The sequence below is a fragment of the Camelus ferus genome, chromosome 11 (assembly GCF_009834535.1).
Source record: "Camelus ferus isolate YT-003-E chromosome 11, BCGSAC_Cfer_1.0, whole genome shotgun sequence".
Classification (NCBI taxonomy): domain Eukaryota; kingdom Metazoa; phylum Chordata; class Mammalia; order Artiodactyla; family Camelidae; genus Camelus; species Camelus ferus.
Genome location: NC_045706.1, coordinates 73,321,708 through 73,335,409, shown reverse-complemented (window position 1 = coordinate 73,335,409; position 13,702 = coordinate 73,321,708). Strand labels below are relative to the sequence as shown.

The window sequence follows — 13,702 nt, the reverse complement described above, 5'->3', positions numbered from 1 at the left end:
CCAGAATATCTTCACTGGACTGTACTGGATAGTTAGAGATGCTTGAGTTACAAGTGTGGACAGGTGGATTTTTCTCATCTTGTTGAGATACCTGAAGGTCACAGTTACGGGAAGCCAAAATAAGGAACTAAGAAATTAAAACCAGGGCCAAGCAGTTGAATATTGTTTTATTCATCCAAATTTTTTCCTTACCTTTATATTCCTTTCAATCCATTTTTTCCAACCCCCACCCCGTATGGCAACTACCAATCTGTTCTCTGTATCTATGAGCTTATTTTTTTGTTTGTTTAGATTCCACATATAAGAGAAATCATAAGGTACGTGTCTTTTTCTGTTTGACTTATTTCACTTCGGCTGACTCTGATTCATGCTTCGGGCCTCAGCCCCTCTCGGAAGGAAGACTTCCTTCCCTCCCCAGACTAAGTTTTTTCTCCTACTGAGCAAGGTTCAAAATCGGTCCAGAAACCAGGCTCCGCCCATTGTCTCCGCCCATTGCCTCTGCCCCCTCCCCCCGTTGTCTCCACCTCCTCCGCCCGCAGTTTCCGCCCCCAGCCTGCCGAATGTCAATGTCTCTGTCTCCGCCCCCAGCACGGCCGCAGAGACTCCTGGGCGGAAGGGGCGTGGCTCCGAGCGCGGAGTGGCCGGAACCCGGAAGTGCGGGCTCCCTTGGGGCGGAGGTGCGGAAGCCTTGGCCGAGCATGGCGCTGGAAGGGAAGAACAGGAGGAAGTCGCAGCGTGCCCGGGACAGGTGAGGGGCGCGTGGCTCGTCTGCCCGGGCAGGGGAGGGCGTCTGAGAGCACGGGGACGCGGCGGGGGCGTGGCGTGGCGTCGCTGAGTGTCTGGGTTCGTGTCTAGAGAGGACGCTGACGGCTGCGTCGGTGGGAAGCCGGCAGGAGGCTATCTGGTTGGACAAGTCGCCGACAGCCTGTCCCGCGGCGAGCGGCCCTCCGGGGGCAGCGCGGGCCGGCTGGCTGCCCTCTTCGGCTCCTGGGAGCCCGAGCTTCAACCCGTGTACGTGCCTGCGCCCAAAGTAAGTCGCCGGGTTCTACTCCGAACGGCCCATTAGAGCAGCTTGACAGCCGGCCATCATCTGGCGGGGCCAGCTTTCTAAAGTGGGGCAGGTGGAATTACTTTTAAGTAACCTTTCATTGCTGGGCCTGCCAGTGAGAGGGACAGTGTGCTAACTTAGAGCGGACACTAAGTTAGTAAAAAGGATGAGGTCTCAAACGTAACCTAAAACTTTTAAAAGGAAACCGCCAAAAAAAGGAAACGGGATGAGGAGGAAGAAAGTCCATCCCAAATTCAAAGACCACTTTTGCAAGAACCTGCAAAAAAAATGAAGGTGAAGAAGAAATTTTCTGATGCAGACAAAAAGTTGGCAGACAGGTTGGTAAAATTCTCTCTTAATTAATGTTAAAGAAATTAGATGGTAAAGAAATGTGAGATTCTTACAACTGCAATATTCATTTTAATTTTTGCCTCACTTCGTAGTTTAAACACTTTCATTGTGGAAAAGTTGAAAAGGGTAAGGAAACCTTCGTACCCAGCAGCAACAGGTTTTAATACTTGGCCAAACTTTTTTTAATTTCTTTTTTTGAAGTATAGTTGATTTACAATGTTGTGTTAGTTTCTAGTGTACAGCATAGTGATTCAGTTATACATCTATACATATGTATATATGTGTGTATATATTCTGTTTGCTTGTTTGTTTATTTACTTATTTATTTTAATGGCGGTACTGGGGATTGAACCCATGACCCCACAGATGCTAAACACATGCCCTATCCCATATATTCTTTTTCAGTACTCGTCCAGTCTTGTTTCATCTTTACCCCGTTCATATCTCCCTCATTATTTGGAAGCAGACCTAAGACTTATGTTTCACCTATAAATATTTCAGCATGTATGTAAAAGATGAGTGTGGTTTTTTTAAACTGATGCAGATACCAGATTTCCACCATTAGCTTAACAGTTTTTTCTTAAACAGTATATTTGAATTGAGATCCAAATAGCTGTGCACATCCTTAACTTCTTCCCCTTTCAGAGAAGGGTGTCTTCCTCCTTGTCGAAGATGACTTCAGTCATCTGTGCTATTTATCTGTAATACAAACCTCTTTTCCTGCCTCCTCGGGGATTATGCCATCCGATGTGTGTATATATCTGTGCACCTGCACCTGTCTGTCCACGTCCACCTCAGCTTCCGAATGCTCCCAGCGGGGCTCACTGTCCTCATCACACGTCTTCCTCTGCTGAGGGGTGCCGTCAGTCTCCAGCTGCCCGTGACTTGGGAGCAGTCTAACGCTCTGTCTTTTCCCTACATAGCTAATCAGTTGTCAGGCTCCGATGATGCTATCTTTTAATTATCTCTTCAGCCACTTCCCTTTCCACCAGCTCCCTTGCTCTGGCTGGTCTGTTGTCTTCTGAGATCCCTGCGGTTCACCTTGTCTCTTTATCGGTCTCCCTTATCCTGCCTTGTCCCTTTCGTAATTATCTTCTGCTCTGCTGCCCAGGTGATCTCTTCTGGGCACTGTCTGAAGTCTTCCAGGGCTCCCCATCTTCTGTGGGATAAAATATAAGCCCTTCTGCGTTACAGGCACCATCCCTCTTGACTTAGCTCCTGTCTTACAACGGTGTCCTGCTTCCTGTCACCCCTGCTAGTACTGTATACACCACAGCGGGCACAAGACGAGCCGCAGACCCTCTGTCCGGTGGAGCCCATGGTCTGGCGGTGGTGCTCGTGGTCGGCCTTTGCTGGGATCTCTGTGCTGTACACTGTCTCTCCCCCCAGACCCTTCCTTGTTTCTTCTGTGTTTCTACACCACCTGTTCTAAGTGTGACCATTTCGTTGTGAATTTTGCCTGGCTCTTCAGAGACTAGCCTACTGAAAGGCCTTTAATCGTGTCTTTAGCTGTGTACCCCAGAGGCTAGAACTGCACAGAATCCCAGTAAAATACCTGTTGAATGAATAAACCATTTTTATGACTCCTCCTGCCCGTTCTCCCCGCTCTCTCCTTAGCATCCTGGTCCAGTGCTCTTTTTGGACCTGTGCACCAGTCCTTTACAGTGTTTGGCATTTCGGAGTTTACTTTTGACAGGCAGTCCTTTAACTATTGCAGAGCCACTGTAAGGAGGAAAGCTGGCTTCTCCCGTTGCCCAGACGGCTCTTACAGAGATACTGTTCTGCCGGCATGTTAACCTTCACAGACCCAAGGGAGCGCTGCAGTAATGCCCGAAGTCTAGAGCAAGAGGGAAATTTAGTGGAAACTAAACCCCTGAGAGCTCTAAATGAACTAATTTTGTTTAAGTGACCTTTTGTTGCTCTCCTGTTACCTGGCAGTTTTAACATACCTTCAGAAATTGACCTAAACTTCCTCTAATTCTTGAGTTTCCTAAAGATACCAGTCACTTTTTCTTTCTTTCTTTTTTAAACGGAGGTACTGGGGATTGAACCCAGGACCTCGTGCATGGTAAGGCACGCCTCTGCCACAGAGCTGTACCACCCCCGCGCTGGTCACTTTCTGATAATAATGTTTAAATGTAGATGTATCTGTGACTGGTAAGTTTATATTTAGGAAAGCCAGAAGTGGGGGGAAATATTTCTAATCGCCCTGCTGTGTCAAATACTAGACCTGATTTCTATGACTCTCTTTATTTTTTTGACTTAAAAAGAGAAAATGCTTTAGAATGTGCTGATTTGGAAGAAGAAATTCACCAGAAACAAGGGCAGAAAAGGAAGAAATCTCAGCCTGGTGTTAAAGTAGCAGGTAAAAAAGAACTTGATGATGTAGATGAGACAGTTGTGAATCAGAGAAAGAAAATTCAAAGCAACCAAGAAGAAGAGAGATTAAAGAATGAGAGAACTGTGTTTGTGGGGAATTTGCCTGTCACCTGTAACAAGAAGGTGAGTGTGTGGTCTGTGTGCTGTACACACTCAGAGAAATTAACAATTCATCGTTTTGTTTCACTGTGACTTTATTGAATAAGCACACAGTCAGTAATCTTTAATGCGTAACTTCATTTGTGATGACATGAATCATTCTGCAGGTTGACCCCAGGGCCCGCCTTTCCACGTCCGAAGTCCCTGCCCTCCCTCAGGCTTTGCAGGTCTCACTTGAACTATTGCGGTGGCCTCCCACCTGGTCTTTCCTTCCAGCCTTATCTTCTGTTATATATTTATGCCTTTAGGACGGAAGCTCCGTGTGTGCGGGGCAGTTACCCCCTCTGTTGACCGCTCCATCCCTAGCACTTGAAACCATGCCAGTGTGGAGGGGAGACCTGATGAATATTTGTTGTGTAGGTGAATGAATACGCCCCAGGTTTCTTCCATTATGTGGGGTTCATGAAACCAAAACATGCCCTTGACTTTCTTTGTGTTCATGTGACAGTCACCCTGTTGGTAGTCCCTTGGGTCAAAATCCAGCTCATCTTTTGAAGAACAATTTATTTATTTGGGGGAGGGGTGTGTAAATTAGGTTGATTGGTTGATTGGAGGGACTGGGGACTGAACCCAGGACCTGGTGCATGCTGAGCACACCCTCTACCACTGAGCTGCACCCTCCCCACTTTGAAGAACAATTTAAATTCCAACTTAGCTCCCGGTTTTTCCCTTTTCCCCTTTTGCCTCCTAGCATTTGATTTGTGATGATCTGGTAGAACAGAACCCACTTTACTTTGTGGCACAGTTTTGGTTATTTGTCTTCCTGTTAGATTGTAATGGCTCAAGGGGCAGGCATGTTTGTGGTACTTTACACATTTAATAAATTATTTTTGAATTAGAATTGCTTACAGAAATGATTGTCCAAGCTGTGAAACATATACACTCTTCACAGCCTGAGCCAGGCATATGAATAATGTTTAAAATTCACTCTCAGATTTTCCTTCAATCTGATGGTCTTAATCCCAGAAAGTTGAGAATTTCTCATAGTGACATAAGCATCCTTAAAACCCATTTGTGGTTAAAATACGCCAATGTCAAAATTTATGGAATATATAATCTTAGTTTACGTGCAGTAAAGATTATAAAAGATTGAAAGACAGAATGTTGTGTTCCTGTGGATATTAACATGAACTTGAATTGTGTTGTCTTTTTATATAAGTTTCAGTAAAACTTCTTTGTCTTCCAACAGAAAGTGGACTAAAGTGTATATACTTTTTTTTTCTTTTCATTTTTAGAAGCTGAAGTCATTTTTTAAAGAGTATGGACAAATAGAATCTGTACGATTTCGCTCTCTGGTATGTTTCCCCTTCTTAAGACTGCATACTCTTAAAACGTACTGCACTTAAGCCAGCTTTGTTAATGTGTTGGTGTTAGTGAGATGAGGGAGCCCCTGACTTAAACCTTTGGCATCAGCAGGCTCAAATCTGCCCCAAAAGAAGGGTCACACTTAGTGTCTGTTGCTGCCTCTTGGACTTTGTTGAATAACCTAATGAGCTCACGAGCTTTCGAATCCTTGCGGAGGCCAGCAGTGTATTCTGGAGGGAGGGCGGGCGGGCGGGCGGCTCCTGTCGCTGTGTCCGGTGACGAGGTGGAAACGTTGATGCTTCCTGAGCAGCATCTCTGGAATCACACGTTCATCTGGGGGGGTTCGTGTGACTGCAAAGCAGCACTTACACTCTGACATAGAAAGATGAAGTATTTTTTAATCAATTTAATGTTAAACCTGTGTAGAAGTAAAGGTACCCGATTTCACCTACGGAGCAGTCTATGGACAGTTACAGCCACGTCCCTGGAGCATGAATAAGCGTCACTCGTCTGCCTCTCCTGTAATGACTATGCACTGGAATAGAGGAAGTGTTTCTTCCTTGTTTCGAGCCGCCCTCTCTCAGGGAGGCTCTCTGACATGGGGTTCCTCAGCCGCGGTCCCGTTGACGCTTCGTGCCGGCTGACCCTTCGTTGTTGGAGGCGCCCTGTGCGCGGTGGGGGCTGCTTCGGGGTGCCCCTGGCCTTTGCCCGCCAGGTGCTGGTGGGAGCCTCCCCGTTCCAGTTGTACCAACCAGAAGTATCTCCAGGTGTCGCCAAATGTCCCCAGGGGGCACAGCTGCCCACTCCTCTAAAAGCAGACATTTCTTGAGGCTTCAGTGCCATCTCAGTGATTTCTGTCATCGTGTTTCTGTCTCACTGTTGTCACATATATTTTGTTTGTCCTTTTGAGTCTCGTTTCCTCAGGTCAGATCCTTGCCTGGCACATCCAGCTGGCTGTCTGGCCAGCACCCCCTTTCCAGCACGTCTGTGCTCACCCCCGTCTGTCCCCTGCTGACCTCCCATGTTTAGTGGCCCCTCTGGGCTTAGCCCCCCCACCTGCTGTGGGTCATCCTGCCTGTTCCCAGCTGCGATTCCTTCCCACGACAGGCCCCTCCTTTCTTTTCCCTGGCTCCGCCTATGTTTTCACTCCCTCTCGCCAGGACGGTCGCAGAGGCCCATTATGGTCCCTGCTCCCTGTCTCCCTGAATTAGCCAGCTCTGCCTTAGTCCTGAGTCTGCCTGGAACTCCTGCCCGAAACTCTCCCCACTTCCCGTAACTCTTCCCCCTTCCCGTGAACGTTGTGCACGTGCCCTGGCCTGGCCTGCCTTCCCCGTGGGGCACTGCCCCGACTCTTCCTGCTGTGGGGTCGCTGGTGGTGCAGGGGCCCTGCCACGTGCCCTCCACCCAGTGCTCTGTTCTGGTCCTGGGGATGCTGCGCTGTCACCGTCACATTGTTCCTCTGCCCCAGTGGACCAGAGGCTGTGATTACAGATGCCTGTGTGCCTTGCTCCGTCTGGGGTCACGACTCCTGCACACTGTGTGCCTCAAATATGCATGGAATTGACTGAAAGCTTTGTGTTCTTCCCACAGTCAGTGTCCTCAGTTCTTAGCCTGATGGCCTGCACAGGTGGCCCTGAGGCCCTGTGTCCTCCACACAGGACTGGCCTGCAGCCCGGGCGGCCCTCCTGGCCCGCCGTCTGTGTGGGCTTTCTCTCCCTTGTCCTTTCCCTCGGTTCAGCTGTGTTTTCTTATGGAGGTAAAACTGGTACATGGCATGTTAGTTTTAGGTAATATTCAGTGTAACAGTGCCATCTTTGCACACACTGCAAAGTGGTCACACAATCTAGTTACCAGCTGTCCCCATACCCACTGTTCCCTGTGTCTGTGAGTTTTGTTTTCTTAGTTTTGTTTTGTGTTTTAAATCCCACTCTTAAGTGACATAATACAGCCTCCGTCTGACTCATTTCACTTAGCACAGTACCCTCAACGTCCATACGTGTAGTCACAGGTGGCAAGATGTCCTTTTTTGTGGCTGAGTAGTAGTCCAACTACTCAGAAGGATTCCTAGACTATTCCAAGATACGTAGTCTAGGAATCCTTCCAAGTCCCATTTTGCCGGTGAAGATAATATGTATTTTTCACTGGGCAGTTAAAATGTCACTTATTCAGGCCTTTTATTCTTTATCCCACTGAATGGCATTTTTTCCTCTAAATTCTTTACTTTAGTGCCTTATGTTATACTCACTCGTATCTCCAGTAACAGGACAGAGATCCTTGAGGGCTCCTAGAAGGTGCCCCACAGGCCTGTTTTGATGACTGGCGTTCACATGTTGATCACTCGTGTGAGTGTTTCGCACATCTTGTGCTTTTTTCTGTTTTTTGAGAGTTTGACTCTGTGTTAGTTTGAGCAGGACAGACTGAGATGAAATAGTTAACGATTTCTTAGTTTTACTATATAAACTATCAGATGACTAAGAAAGAAGTAAGTTCTCCGAAGGAGATCAGTAATAACTGCCAAAATGAGCCTGGTGTCCATAGACGTGCCTGGACCGTGGACTTGGAGACTCTGCCTTCTCGCCTCTGTTTCTCAGGGCCTGGCTATGCTTGCGTTTTGCTGACAGTCAGAGCTGTTGACGTGAGCTTCCCCCTTCTCCGTAGTCTCCTGCCTGCCCTCTTCACCCTGAGGTGCGGCCTCTGGCTGGGAATAAAGTGACCCTGAACGTGAAGGGGGAGCTTCCCGTATTTGTCCAGTTCAGACACTGAGGGGTTTTATTTATTTATTTATTTATTGCCAACTGGCATATATAAACTTAAAAGATATGGATGAAGTAATGTCTTCTTATATTATTTATGAATTTAGTTAGACATTTAAAATCCTATAGCAAGACAATGAAATGTTAATTTAGAAGTGTCGCTTCTTTCCACGCTTGTTTCATGAAACAGTTTTCCTTAACCCTTTTCATGTGTGTCCTCGCCATCGTTGCCCCCTCATGGCCAGAGCTCAGGCCATCTGACGCGGTCTGAGGGCGCAGTGTGTCCCTTCCACCTGGCTGCAGGGCCGCTGCCTGATGATCTGAATACGGTGGTATTATTGGAATTTTTTTTTTAAATCATTGGAAATTTTTGTTCTCAGCCACCAGGTCCCGTTCATACACCATTAGGACAGTTGTTTCTGATTCAGTATTTCCTTATAATGTTTTTAATCACATCAGAATTAGAGATTTAGAATTCAATTAATGAAAATACAACTGATTTGAAACATTTCAAATATTGAATTTTCTTTAATATTTTTTTTTCTCTTAAAAGATTCCAGCAGAGGGCACTTTGTCCAAAAAGTTGGCAGCAATAACGTAAGTTTATAATTTGAGAAAGGGAGGAGTCTTAAACTCTCTTCCATTTTGGTTAAAATTGAGATCATTTCTTAACTGTATAGCTTTTTATATTCGGGTAAAACATCATGCAGCATTATTTTCTTATGTCTGTAATAGCATATCCATTTGTCGGATGTGTGTCTTTAAGCCTAAATGTAAATTGTAGAGTCATGGAAAGAACTGCAAGATAACTTACTAGAAAATGTGCCGTGAGAAATTTCAGCGACGTTTAATCAGACATAGTGTTTAAAGAGAATTCAGAAAGTTTTGCACCTAAATATTCTATTATAAATCAAGTGCCATATTTCATCAGTTCCAAGGTGCACATTTCCCCATCCTTTAATGTTTTAAAAATAAAGATGCATCTTAAAATCAGAGATGTTGTCTGGTTGCTGCTGGCTGGCCAGGTTTTTCCAGAGAAATTCTATGGTCAGACAGTCAGACAGAGAGAGAAATCGAATGAAGTAGTGCCGTCTGGATGGACCTGGAGATGGTAATACCAAGTGAGGTAAAACAGGAAGAGCAGTATTAGGATGTCACTTACACGTGGGATCTAAAAAAGAAGGACACCAATGAACTTACAATCAAAAAGAGACGCAGTCATAGGAAACAAACTATGGTTACCAAAGGGGAAGAGGGTGGGGAAGGGGTAGATTAGGAGTTTGAGATTCGCAGATAAAAACTACTGTGTGTAAAGAGATAAACAGCAACGTCCTACTGTGCAGCACAGGGAACCGCAGCCACATCTGGAATAACCTGCAGTGAGAAAGGGTATGAAGAAGAAGACACGTGCGTAACTGGCTCCCTGTGCTGTCCTCCTGCAGAAACTAACATACTGTACATCGACTGTACTTCAGTAAAAAAAGAGAGATAAAGGGAAAATTCTCTAGATTAAACAGGATTCAGAAGGCTTTTCAAGTTGAAGAATGGACAAGACCAAAGTAGGTCTAGGAGTATAGACTTGCGCGATAAAACCACATAGACATGCAGAAAGCGGTTCCTGTAAAAGCGGGGGTGGCGGTCGCCTCTGAAGGCGAGGACAGGCAGCAGGCGGACGGAAGGGCCGCGGAGGAGGAGTCTGGGCCGTTGCTCTGTTCATAGTGGTCTAAGCTCTGCGTGTGTGTGTGTGTGTGTGCCCGTGTGAGTGTGGTTTTTACTTGACGGTAAAAAGGAGACCTGAGGTGGTCCCTCGCATCTCCGCGTGTGTGAGATGCGGAGCTGCAGCTGGGCTGACGGTCCCTGCTCCCCCCAGCGATGGCTGGTAAGAGGCGTGGGCGGCATGTTTCAGCCAGTGTCTGTACACGTTGTGTGTTATTTTTTGAGTTATTACTAAATGTTTATTAAAAGAGACGAAACTTGCCCCAGGAATTCTTCTCAAGTGTTGACTGACAGTGGAAAATAAACAATAGTTACGTATTATAGTGATTTTGAGATTAATACATTTATGTGTTTTTTTTTTTTTTTTTTTTTGGGCAGACGTAAAGTTCACCCTGATCAGAAAAACATTAATGCTTATGTTGTGTTCAAGGATGAGAGCGCGGCTACAAGAGCACTGGAAAGGTAACGTTTCTCTCTCTGATGTTCGAACGGAATTAGCGTATCTGAGTCTGTGATACCCGTTTGGTTCTTTGGTTTCCCTTCAGAGCGAATACCCCAGGAATTCGGTGCCCATTTTTAACACCCATTTTCCCTTCATATTTGTAACAGAAATGGGGCCCAAATTGCAGATGGATTTCGGATTAGAGTGGATCTTGCATCGGAGAGCTCATCTGTAAGTCCTGCTTGAGTTGTGTGAGCAACTTAACCGGAGCCGTGTGGAGGGAAGCGTGTTCTGAGCTGGGGCTTGGAGGGCGTGGGGCCCGCAGGTCACGTGGGGAAGCGGCGGGGACAGCCTTTCCCTCTGTGGTCACAGCGTGGGTGCCTGAGTGGCCCAGGGACCTCGGTCAGCGTGCGCTTCCAGGCGACCCCGGGGGGGGGGGGGCAGGCCGGAGGGAGTGTGAGGGCTCCCCCGCGCCTGGCGGGAAGTCACGCACCGACAGTGTGAGGCCCTCCCGGGTGCGGGTGGAGGTGAGCAGGCGGGCTGACCACGCCCTGTTTGATGAGAACCGCGGTCATAAACTTACAGGCCGCTTTGTCAGCTCGGAACAGGGCACCCGACTCAGGGGGCTGCTGCAGGAAGGGGCCGAGGGCTTCCAGGAGAACGGGTGTGAGTCTGGCAAGATGAGTTGTCACCCAGGCAGAAACGTACTGAGCAGGATGAATGGTGGGGACTGGAACCTAACTGGTCTGGGGCAGAGCTTGGTGCGGTCACTGGTGGGTGGGGTGTCGGGAGGGGCGGCGCTACGGTTGCTGTTGGAGGGCGGAGCCCACGTGGCCCGCAGGGCTGGCCCTTCGCAGAAGCAGCCCCCGCCCCAGCAGAGCGCCCCTTTCTGGCCGCTGCTGCCTGTCAGTGGCAGCTGTGAACAGGATCCCTCCCCCACCCCAAGGTCCCCCTCACTCCAGCCGGGGGGACAGTAGTCAGGAGGGGGGGACCCGTCACACACCACGCGGGGAGAGGGAAGGGTGGGCTCTGGGCTGCGTCCCTTCTCCGTCCCAGTGAGTGATGACGACCCCTTCTGTGTTTCAGAGGGACAAGAGATCTGTATTCGTGGGGAATCTGCCGTACAGTAAGTTGGTTTAAACAGGTGAAGTGCCTGTTCATCGCCGAGGTAACGTGGAACAGCTGAGTCGTAACTTCCTGTTTTGCCTTAAGATTAACTTTAAAACGCGTGGAGTGTAGTTTGACCAGCGTCGTGAGGCTGTGGTTAACCTGCTGTGACTGAACATCCCCAGCTTTTCTAAGGCGGTCCCACATCTTTGCTCCCACTTCGTTTGAATTTGTTTTTAGAAATTGAAGAATCCGCAGTGGAGAAGCACTTTCTGGACTGTGGCAGCGTCGTGGCGGTGAGGGTTGTGAGAGACCAGGTCACGGGAGCCGGCAGAGGGTTTGGCTACGTGCTCTTCGAGGTACGGAGGCTCGTGTCGTCACTGCCCTTTGACGTGTGCTGGGAGAGGCTGGCCCACCCGCTCAGAGATTCCGGCTTAAGAAAACCAGATTCATAACCACCGTGAGAGAGTACTGTTCCTGCGATTGCGTGGGGCCAGAAAACGTTTGCGTTCTTTGTCCACGTTAATACTATTCAGTAATGTTCCACAGACTGGATAGGAGAGGCATGGAATCTCTGAACCCCCACCTTCTGTAAGATGGGGAAGGAGTTGTTCACTCGGGTAGAGGAGTGCCCGAGTCTCTTTTCCCCTGTAATAGTGAAACTGGAGTGGTTATGTCCTTTTCCTCCATTTCTGGACTCCCTCTTCAGGAAGGCTCCCCAGTGGGTTCTTACTAACCAGGTCAAGACACGTGGCCCCTGTTACCAGGTGGCGCCCGGTGCTTCGGTCATTCCTGCAGCGCAGTTCCCCGCTGCCTTCCCTGTCCTGCTGCCGGGAAGTCCGTCCGTAAAGCCCTGTAACCGCAGTCCTGTGAACATTCAGGTTAGCACCTGGCTCTGCATCGGAGTAAAAGAACGGGAGCCTTGGACCCCTACAGGGCGTCTTGTCCGATGGCTCAGGGACTAGTTTCCTGCTCTCGGGCGCCTCCTGCGGCGGGGCTTTTGCAGGAAGAGCTTGAGAGCCTTGTGAGGGGGAGAGACTGCACAGGATGCATCTCGTTAGTTCGACCTGAGTCTGAGCTGAGAGAATGAAGCCTCCTGGACTGTGCCTTTCCTGATCCTTCGACAAGGCAGCCGGAGTGCTTCCCGGGGGCTGGATTACACCACAGGCAGAGCTCTGAGGACACTTGGGACTGGACTCCTTGGCTGTGGAAATGCGGGGGGGGGGGGTATCTACGTGCAAGCCTGAAAGTTCTGATCCGTAAAAGTCCGTTTTACTGGTTTCTTTGCAGATAAGTTTCTGGTGGAAAAAAATTTAACTGGTGTATATAATTTTTTTTTGCTTCAGAATACAGATGCTGTTCATCTTGCTCTGAAATTAAATAATTCTGAACTGATGGGAAGGAAACTCAGAGTCATGCGTTCCGTTCATAAAGGAAAGTTAAAACAAAATTCAAATCCTACTTCGAAGAACGTCAGTAAACCTGAGCAGGGACTTAATTTTGCTTCAAACAATGTTCAACATTCTAAAAGTTTGTTTATTGGAGAAAAGGCTGTTCTCATTAAGAAGAAAAAGAAAGGACAGAGGAAACATGGACAAACTAAGAAAAAACAGAAGTAACCACCTGAAGTTCTGGGGTTTTTTTCCACTTACTGGTAATAAAAGTGTCGTGAGTCCCCGTATTGGGTTTCAGGACTTTTTAATGGATGGTGCATGTGAAGCATGGACACTTTTTCCATTTACTCACGCCGTCACAGTACCTGAGGCACTGAAGGTGTAGGCAGGTTAGTCACCATGCAATGCGCTGACGGTCTGAGAGGAGCTCAGACTTGGGGTGAACAGGGAGGGGGTACGCTCAGGGGTAGAGCATGTGCTTAGCATGCTTGAGGTCCTGGGCTCGATCCCTGGTCCCTGTGTGAAAAATTAGATTTATGGTGAACATTCAGAATTTTAGTGATTATGTATCATTTTAATATATGTCAGAAGTATGTAATTTAACACTTCAGTTATGTTAAGAATTACTTGGGATGAGACTAAATTAAAGTGAGTCTCAAGAAAAATGAAACCTTATACTGACTGTACCTAAACAAAGTATCCAGATAACTAAAGTGGGAACACAGGCCTCAGGTCAGACCCTAATCCCTGAGAAGGAAGGTGTTGAGGGCTTACATCACAGCCACTCTTCTTCTCTTGCACTTAAGGTAAATGGGTTATGGGTTTTAATTTTATTTCATTACCCTAATAATGAACCAACAGAAACTTTGTAGCAAATGTTACTTTTATTCTTAACTGGTGGTTAGGCTTGTTATAGAAGTCCTTGGTAAACTGGCTACAGAGATTTCTTATTTTTAATTTGAAATAGTCTCCCAGGAAAACTTGTGATTATTAAATTGCTACCCAATAGAATCAAACTGTATTTGTAAAAAAATCATAGAGAAACATT

General features: G+C 47.5%; 1 protein-coding gene across 4 annotated transcripts; it reads left to right on the top strand.

The window, feature by feature from the left end:
• Positions 1–601: 601 nt before the first annotated feature.
• On the top strand, positions 602–12,941 carry RBM34 (RNA binding motif protein 34). Of its 4 annotated transcripts, XM_014558612.2 has the most exons (12): positions 602–748; positions 856–1,030; positions 1,250–1,386; positions 3,670–3,901; positions 5,173–5,232; positions 8,549–8,592; positions 10,090–10,173; positions 10,321–10,384; positions 11,240–11,279; positions 11,501–11,619; positions 12,028–12,141; positions 12,607–12,941. In XM_014558612.2, exons 1-12 carry the CDS (start codon positions 699–701, stop codon positions 12,877–12,879), a joined length of 1,392 nt encoding a protein of 463 aa, XP_014414098.2. In that variant the 5' UTR covers positions 602–698; the 3' UTR covers positions 12,880–12,941. The 4 variants fall into 4 exon arrangements, with proteins under 4 accessions (XP_014414098.2, XP_032347787.1, XP_032347788.1 ...); XM_032491896.1 differs by lacking the exon at positions 12,028–12,141; XM_032491897.1 differs by lacking the exon at positions 12,607–12,941 and having other exon boundaries at positions 11,970–12,082.
• Positions 12,942–13,702: the final 761 nt, after the last annotated feature.

Excerpts from the sequence above, each read along its gene's own strand:
- RBM34 (XM_014558612.2), top strand. The coding sequence starts at position 699 with ATGGCGCTGGAAGGGAAGAACAGGAGGAAGTCGCAGCGTGCCCGGGAC. Across the intron at positions 8,593-10,089 it reads AAAAAGTTGGCAGCAATAAC|ACGTAAAGTTCACCCTGATC; the intron begins GTAAGTTTATAA and ends TTTTTTGGGCAG. Across the intron at positions 11,620-12,027 it reads TTGGCTACGTGCTCTTCGAG|GTGGCGCCCGGTGCTTCGGT; the intron begins GTACGGAGGCTC and ends CCCTGTTACCAG.